Source organism: Neltuma alba, unplaced genomic scaffold, assembly GCF_004799145.2.
Source record: "Neltuma alba isolate B1F8T4 unplaced genomic scaffold, ASM479914v2 tig00010210_pilon, whole genome shotgun sequence".
Classification (NCBI taxonomy): Eukaryota; Viridiplantae; Streptophyta; class Magnoliopsida; order Fabales; family Fabaceae; genus Neltuma; species Neltuma alba.
In genome coordinates, this window is record NW_021635146.1 from 395,551 (window position 1) to 404,871 (window position 9,321).

The following is a 9,321-nucleotide window of genomic DNA, read 5'->3' on the forward strand; positions in this document are numbered from 1 at the left end:
TGTCCTGACCTTGATGAGTTTCGGGACTCAACTCACCTGCATTTTAATACACAAAAAAAAATTCTTATTTTGTTTTTTTAAAAAAAGTTGACCCCTCACTATTCCTAAATCAAAACGGTGTAGTTTAACTGTTTAAGGCAAAGGAAGGCGGCAAATTGTGTGATATTCCAAAACTACCCATGACTCAAAAACCCTATATGCTCTCTCTGCTTCTCGTTGCCTCTTCCTTGTTTCCCTGCTTTGTTGAAGTCGTGGTCTCTCTGCTTAGTCGTCGCGACCGTCGTCCGGCGCATCTCCAAACGCCGCCACCATCTCCGCCGTTTCATCCCAGGTTCCTTTGTCTCACCATTCTTTGATTTTTTTCGAAAAAAAATTCTCCAAATCTGTTTCCCCAAAGAGCTCTGAGAATAGTGATGAAAAATGAATGTGTTCTTTTTTCATCTGTAAGAAATCTTCTTACACGGAGATTCTTCCTTTTTTTTTTTCCCATGGGTAGTTTGTGCTGTTTGCTCTTTACTATATGGAATCGGACTGATGTTTTGGAACTTGGATGAAATATATTCATTGTTTATGTTGTTAATTACTAAATCAGTTATGCTCATGGATGAAAAATAAGACAAGAGGGAGAACTTTACTTTTGCATAATCCATTGTAACATGTTTGGATTACATTCTGCATGATAACATGGCCGCAATCCAATTATAAAATACGGCAAGCACTTAAATATCTTTTCTATACTATATTTTGAATTAGTTACCTTGTGAACCTGTGTGTCACCATGTTTTGTTCAGCATTGCTTAACTTGTGTTAGGAATTTCACAAATAAAATGGTGTCCCAACAACCCCTGTTTAACCTTTTTTTCCCCTTCAAAATAATAGAAGAATAAGCAATTTAGTATTTTAATAATCTCTTAAAACAAATACTTTATATAATGCCCGTCTTTTCAAGTCATCGTTTAGAAAGATGATAAAAATATAATGCAATCTATCAGACAAAAAGAAGTGGTTTATTCACGACATTTTTCTTGTCATTGCAGCACCCATGGCTGAGGAGGAGCCCAAGCCCTTGAACTATATTCCAGAGATTATCTTGAAGAAACGAAAAAGCAGCGAGGCTCTGGCCTTGAGGAAAAAGGATCAACTTCAACAGAAGAAGTTCCAAAAGAATTCCAAGGACTATATCAAAAAGCCTGAGGATTTCATTATTGAGTATCGAAACAAGGTCTCTCTCTCTCTCTTTCTCTTTCTATATACATACATGTATATTTCTATTTGTATAATGTGGAATGATTTTGTGCTTGCTGTTACTTGTTACCCTATGGTTTTCTTGGGATATTTGAAGGAATCCTTCCTACACTGTGGTGGTGTGTGGGAATCCAATACATTACAAATGTTCATGCTTTCTATAACAGTAGGAAGTAATTTTCATGTATTAATTTCATGAAAAATTTCCACTCCTGGCTGGATGGCCAAGCTTCATCTAGGCATTCCATATTGAATTGAAAATGAACTGGAAATGTTGAACTGATATATGCTGAACATAGTAAACAAACTAGAGAGAACATACTGATATCAATATTTTTAGATTTTCTATATGCAGAATGGCCTTAGTTTCCTTTCAGTGATATTGTCTATGATTTTTATGGTTAGTGGTGTATTGACTACATTGGAACATTGGAAAACTCTTCCCAATCAATAGATGTAATGTGTTGTTGCATATTAGCATATGTTAATTAGCCATTTTCATTTTGAGTATGTTTAATGATTGTGATGAACTATGATTTTTTATTTAGGAGCTTGACCTTATTAGAATGAACCGACGGGTCAAGAGGATCAAGAAACAACCAGAGCTGTTGATGCCAAATTCAAATTCGAAGTTATTATTAATCATTCGGATACAGGGGTATGTTTTTATGCTTTGAGAATATGATCTCTCTGTATCATCTGTCTCTTATCCTGACTATACTGGTAACCTCTATTGTTTATCAATAATGTTAACAACAAAATAACGCTTCTGAAGCTATATGAAAAATTGTGCTAATTCTCTGTTTTCATTATTTTCAGAAAAAATGACATGCATCCAAAAACCCGAAAGGTCTTGTACAAATTGAATTTGAGAAGAATATTCAGTGCTGTCTTAGTGAGGGCAAGTGTGGGGATTATGGCAAAGCTGCAGAGGGTGGAACCATATGTCACCTATGGGTAAGAGATGAGTTTTCCTGATTGTATATTTTTGTTAGAAGAATCATTTTTGAGCTTCCATGTGTTTACATGTTACATGCTGATATTTACGGAAAGAAAAATAATGGTTTTGGAATATAAATGGTTTAGTTGAATTAAAAATTTAAAAGGGTTTGTATAAATTGTAATTATCTTACCCACTTCAAGGATGCTAATGCTGTTTGCTAAGATAGTACAAGTTATCCGTTTTGCTGCATGTTTATGGTGTTCAATTGCAAGGTAGTCTTCTCACAACTCAATTTTCAGTACACTTTTAAACCTGGACATTAACTTCAAAATTTCTTTTTGGGAAGTTGAAATTGTTTGTTGCTTTCTATCTTTGGGCAGAAAATTGTCATGAACATCTGATTTTTAATTTCCTGAGTTTCAGATTTACAGTGGGTGTCTAGAACTTGTGTGGGATGGCATGATATTGCTATTTTGATTGTATCTTCAACTTCCATTGTTGGTTTTAGGGGAACAAATTTCTCAACACGATTTAAAAGAATATCCCTTGTAAAGTTTTCTTCATAATTTTGTAAATATTTGCTTCTTTTGAAGGTATCCTAATCTTAAAACCATAAAGGAACTGATCTACAAGAAGGGATTCGCAAAAGTAGACAACCAGAAAGTTCCTCTGACAGACAATAACATTATTGAACAGGCAAGACACAGCTTTACGATTCCTTGGCCTGTTCACCTCTAATGGCCCCTGTTTATGGTGACAGACTTTTCTCGAATTTATCTCACAGGCATTAGGAGAGCATGGAATTGTGTGCATAGAAGATATGGTCCATGAAATTGTTAATGTTGGTCGACACTTTGAAGAAGTTGCCAGTTTCTTGTGGCCCTTTGAACTCAACAACCCAGCTGATGGCCTGCAAGGATCGAAAACCTTATACAAGGATGGTGGAGACACGGGGAACCGGGAAGATCTCATCAACGAACTAATCAACAAAATGAATTAAAACCATTTCCTACTCATGGAGAAATTTTGTTTTGTCTTAAATACTGGCTGCCACCATTTCATTTCCAAGATTTTGCTGGTTTAATAGACATATTGGAATATTTGTTATAGGTGTTGTTTATTCCTCTGCTACAAGTATTGGGACAGGTAGAATGATTAGCCCTTAGACGTATTGAAACTCAGACAAGGCTACTATCATTGTAAATGACGAGCCTTTCACTATTTGATGTCTCAGATTCTCAGACTCGTAGAATGTGGTGTGGCTTATAAATGTCTCTTTTGTGCTATGAAAATTTACTAACCTGAAGTTTACTTGAAACCGTTGATATTGTGAATTGCATTTCAATGTTCTTCCCAAAGAATGCACAGAACTAGCTTGCCAGTGCGTGGGGATGGAATTAAGCTTTCGCCAGGCATCTTGCTACACGGGAGAAGGAAGGAAAGGGTAAAAGGGACGTATTACAGGATAGCGAAAATTGAGCGATATTTCGTGTTAAAGTAGGAAAATTGATTCTTCAGTTCTTATGGTTTCGTATGATCTCTTAACTATTTTTATGATCTCTTAACTATTTTTATAGTTTTTTCCCTTTTTATTGAATTCTTGTAACCTTAGTTATAGGCATTAGTATTTACATTTTTATAATCAGGGTTGATGTGGATATGAAGAAGCATGTATGTTATCACAAAATACAAAATTAGTTTTTTAACAAATAAGTAATGGAATAAAATTTATTTATTATCGACGTAAACTTATTATGCTTATAATTGTCTCCGTGCATCTCTATACGTAATATAGTTGATTTTGATTCAAACTGGATTTGTGGCAAAATTGACTTAGGTGTATGCTTAGTGAGAATCACGTTATTGGTTAGTAACATTTATCTTGCTGTAATACACCTTTTGAGAAATCCTCGTACTGTAATGATGCATGGTAAAAAGTTCAAGAAGGAGTTGATGAAAAAACTTGTGCCACTAATTTTATTCTCAAAAGAGGAAAAATAGGCATCTATCCAAATTGGTTTTGAATGAAATGGGAACAAAACCAACTTAGAATTGGGAGTCCCATATAAATGATATAAACATTTGTAACACGTTGAAGTTCTACCAAAGTATACTTGATCATGAAGACGAATTGGAATCTAGACTTCAAATACTATTCTAGAAGATGCTTTTTACGGCAGTTAAAAAAGCTTTTTGAACAGCGATTTTATAAGCAGTGTCAATGTTGTCGACGTAATAAACAAAAGATTTCACTGTGATTATAAAACCGCCATGAAAAATGACTTTTATGGACAGTTTTTTAGTTAACTGTCGTGAAAAAGTCCTCTGTAAATGTTAAAACCACTATGGAAAATATTTTTCATTGGCGGTTATCTAAATAATTGCTATGGAAAGTGCTTGTTTTCACACACACACATATATATAACCTCCCCGCATTGAATTAAACCAAAATAGACTAATTCTAGCTAGCAAACCAATTCAATGGCAAAGCAATTCAATGTTAACACCAAAATTGTAAAATTGAACAACTGAACTAAACCTTATTCAACTAAAACTCAATGTACAATTCAATACTAACGATCAAATTTAACGCTAACATAGCCAGAGTTTTCAATCCAAATTCAACCAAGCCTAATCAATAACTTAACCAATCTCTAGTTCAACTAAATCTAAAGAACAACAAACTAAAAAACCTATTGAACCATTAATGAAGGAATGAAACCAAAACTTTGTCATCTACCAGACTTGACAACTCAATTATAGTAATTGTTTATCAACCCATGAACTCAGTTAATGTTTTTGCCAAATCATCCCTCATTGTGTTGATTTTGTCAGGTTAATATTTGTTGTCATTTTAAAATGCCTGAAAATTAAAAGGAACAAAACCATTATCTAAGAATTAAAAATGTGAAAAAAAAAATTTAAAGAGTTACAGAACAATTGTGTAAATTCTATTTACCTCGTCTAATTTTTCAGTGACCCCTGTCTCAATAATGTCACTAATATGACGGATCACATAATATCCATATTCAATGCCAATATGATATATAGATTAATCAAAAATGTAATCCAACTCTCAAAGCACTAACAATAATCAAAACAACCAATACAAACGCTTCAAAACCGAAATCAAGCAATCCATTTGAAATATAGATACTTTTTATCATCAAACAATGAAAACAATACCAAAAAAAAAAAGCAAGAGGAAGAAGTTAGAGCATACTCTTGGTGTAGAAGACAGCGAAAATCTAAAAAACAAGCTCTCTCAACGGCGAGATCAACCAATGATAGTGAAAGACAGCGAAACAATGGCAGAACACAGTGAGAATGATGAGGTTTGATAGGAAATAGTGGGAGGAGGAAGTTTTGACAGTGCTGAGGCAAAAAGAAAGACCACGGTATTGTGTAAAAAAGTGAGAGTTATCGTGCCAGAGTGATTAGGGTAGTATTTTGAAATGACTTTTAACGACAGTTTCGGTTAAAAGTATTTATGACAACAGTTATTCAATTAACTGCTGTGAAAAGTGATTATGATGGTGTTTTAGCAAACGTCGTCATAAGTTAAAATGTCAGGAAGTTTTTTTACCCTAGGATTGGACTTTTTACGATGGTTATTAAGAGAACCGTGAGAGTCAACACTTACCAAAACTTAATTACAAAAACACTATCACTTTTTTTAATAGAGTTTTTACCTTTAATCGCTGTAAATTAGTGTTATGGAATCTATTTTTCCTTGTAGTGAGAAACATATCCTTAATGTAGCTACAAATGATACATTCGAAAAGGGTCATATGCATAATTGAAAGTCTTATGCAATATTCCTTTAATCCCCAATTCTTGAATGGTGTTGACTGGTTACCACTTCAAGAGACTAGGTTCAAAACCCTAAGCATAGTTCCTTCACTCTCTTATTTTATTCCCCCATCATTCCTTCGTCTTCCACCTTTTTCTTTCACTCTTCCATCTTCTTCCATGGCTACATGAATGGTGTTGTTGTTTGGCGCTCCCTTGGACGTGGCTGTATGGTTGAGGTTCCTTACATCTCTTGAGTAGGGGTGATGGTGGTCAGAGCTTTGGTTCTTGATTAGGGGAGTTTCTAGTTCTATTTTATGTTTTGTTCTGCAATGTATTTCCAAATTCTTCCTGCAATGCATATATCGATGTATATGTTGTTGAGACTCCATTATATTGAACTAGATTATATGTATTTGGATTAAAATTTTTGTGGTTGAGTACTTTGTTATATTAATTCATATCTCAATTGAGTTAAGTGATGGTCTATTATGTTGTTTGATTCTACATTTTGTGCTTGCTTGGAGTTTTGCAATGATGGTTGTTTCATTAATTAAGGTGATTAAAAAATAAGTGCATGGCATAGTAATGCTAGGTGCATTCCATTAATTAGAACTTAATCAAAGGGAAAGTGCATTAATCTAATCCTAATTGCATTCCAACTCCTAATGAAATGAACCAAAGCCCACCACTTAACCAAGTCTCAAGATATCCATTCCTATACATTTCTATCATTCCCATCTATTCCATTCCATTTTTATACTAAAAATATTATTGAGTTCATGCATACATGTTGATTTTGTCGTTGTCAATTTTGCATTCCCATCACTTAATTAACTTAGGATTCGAATAAAGGCTCCTCAAGTGAAACAATCCAAATCACTTGTTGCATCTCTTGGGGATTGTTGATTTTAATTCCTACGGCATGTTAGGACAAGGTTAAATCAATGGCAACATTGCTTCAGAGTCATTTTTAACTCTGTAGGTTAACTAGGGTTGATACAATTGAATTTGAATAAAGAAGGACATAAAGAAAAGCCTTTCATTTTATCTTCTCACACTAGACAAGTTTTCTATGTCCCAAATTCTGCTACTAATGAATGGTTTATTATTTTGTTGGGCAATAAAATAAATGACGAAAACAAGATGAGATATGGGGACAATGGAGTTAAGGATGATCTATATTTTATGGGACATCCTTTGGAATAAATTTTAACAAAGATGATGCTTTGTATGCTAGGCATGATCATAATAAAGGAATATAGATTTCAAAGAGGAAAAAACTTCACAATATGAAGAAAAGTTTAATTCAAGTTAAAAAGACATTAATAAAGCAAAGACCAATAGGAAAAGAAAACGAGCCACTGCTACTTCGCTGAGAATAACATTATCATGTAAGTAATTGGTTGGTTGTTATCATTTTGGTTCTTGATTGCAATGCCGATCAGCAATCCCCTATTATATTAAAAAAAAAAAAAAAATTGGATGTCTTACATGATGGTTATTCGTCATAACCATCATGTACTAATATCATACAATTGATGGTCACTGAAGACAAAATGTCACATAAAGATATCAAGTCACTTGGCCTTTTCAAGTTACTATTCACAAGATAATCTTGAAATTTTGACCAACTTTGAAAATTCATAATTAATTCTAAACAAATCGAAATAAGCTTGTTTCAAGTTTTATTTGAAGCCTTTTCAATTTTTGCATAGGAAAAATACTCACTGGATTCATAGCTTTGCCGTTTTAGCCCAAATATATACTCTTCATTTGGTAAATTTTTCCTTTTCTAGATTTTTTTACCATAACCTCAAAAGTTCATAACTTTTCATATATGACTCTAGTTTAGGTGATCTATCACTCTATTTAAAGCTCAAGATGAGCATTTTTACCCTGCAAAATCTTATGGCAACATTTGTCTATTTGTTTAGGATCTCATGTTCACTAAGTTATGGTATTTTAAGCTATTTTCTTACCCTTTTAATGCCATTATTTAGGCATTTGTGCCATAATTAAGCCATTCATCATGTATATCAATACATATCTATACCTCGGCTATACTTTATATAACAATAAAGTTATTAACTCATACAATCATCCATGATAAATTTACAAACTTACAAAATTTAAAGCATAATTGAAAGTTCCATAATAGAACATGTATTCTTTCAGGGTAACTCCACTTCCTTGCCTTTGCTTCTAGAATATCCAGCTATAAATTATGAATATCCTACAAATTTATCAAGAACAGTCAACAAAAAATCATTATGAAGCTATAAATGAATATGTTAGATTTTGATGTGTAATCAGTTGTAATTATTTGTACTCTTCATTGTTAATACACCATTTATCACTTATCAGTCATAGCCCTATTACTTGTCAAATTATCTGTTGATGCAAGTTTAAAAAAAAAAGTGATTTCAGGTTATATAATGTCATAATATCATTAATTCCTTTATACTAATACATTTTGGTTATAATGCAATATAAAATCATTATTAAAAGTCAATTATCGCTAGTATGAAATCATAAAAATCACTTGTCATTAACTATACTTTCACTTGTTAGTGGCATTCATATTTTGATGTGATTGTAATTGTGTGAAGAACCAACATGTACTTGTAGGGTTTCAAAGGCTACAATCAAGAATATGAATTTTTAATGCACACCATAACAGATGGAAAAAAATTTGAGAGAATTACCATTATATGGAGCCAAGAAATATAATGGTAGCCAAGAAATCAATGAACAAAGGTCAATGGCTCATAGAAGTTCTTCTCCTAATCTTTCAATCATCTTGATCGAAGTTCAAAATCATAGTTTTATATAGGAGATAAATTATGGCGGGGTCTGTTGTATAATAACAAATGGAAAGATACGAGAGAGAATTATCATTATATGTAGTCAAGCAATTAATGAGCAATGGTTGATGGCTCCTAGAAAAGGTTTAATTCCCCAATCATCTTTGTCATATTCTGAATTTTTGGACTTAGAAGTACTCAAAATAGCTTGAAATGGGTGGGTTACCAGATCCCAATTAGTAGGAGCCCTAGAAGTTCCCATAAAGAATAAGAGGATCCTTAAACACTAAATTGTAAAGTAAAAGTTTTTTGGAGCTGAGGAACAAAGAAGATAGAAACTCCAATAAAGTCTCGAGGGTTTAGCATAGGAAATTGAGATGAGTAAGGAGCTGGAAACCTCATTAAGATGATTTATAAGGCTAAACCTGAGCAAAGACCAAATCGCAAATTCAAAAGGTTTCGAGCCGGAAAAGGGAACAATGGAAATTATGCCTAAAATTTTTTTTAAAAAAAATCCAAAATAATGGGAAATGA

General features: G+C 33.1%; 1 protein-coding gene across 1 annotated transcript; it reads left to right on the forward strand.

Annotated features, from left to right (window-relative positions):
* The first annotated feature begins 209 nt into the window (after nt 1-209).
* On the forward strand, nt 210-3,506 carry LOC114754844 (60S ribosomal protein L7-1). The gene is made up of 6 exons (XM_028943687.1): nt 210-331; nt 1,038-1,222; nt 1,794-1,903; nt 2,065-2,202; nt 2,782-2,884; nt 2,973-3,506. Exons 2-6 carry the CDS (start codon nt 1,043-1,045, stop codon nt 3,186-3,188), a joined length of 747 nt encoding a protein of 248 aa, XP_028799520.1. The 5' UTR covers nt 210-331; nt 1,038-1,042; the 3' UTR covers nt 3,189-3,506.
* The last annotated feature ends 5,815 nt before the right edge of the window (nt 3,507-9,321 follow it).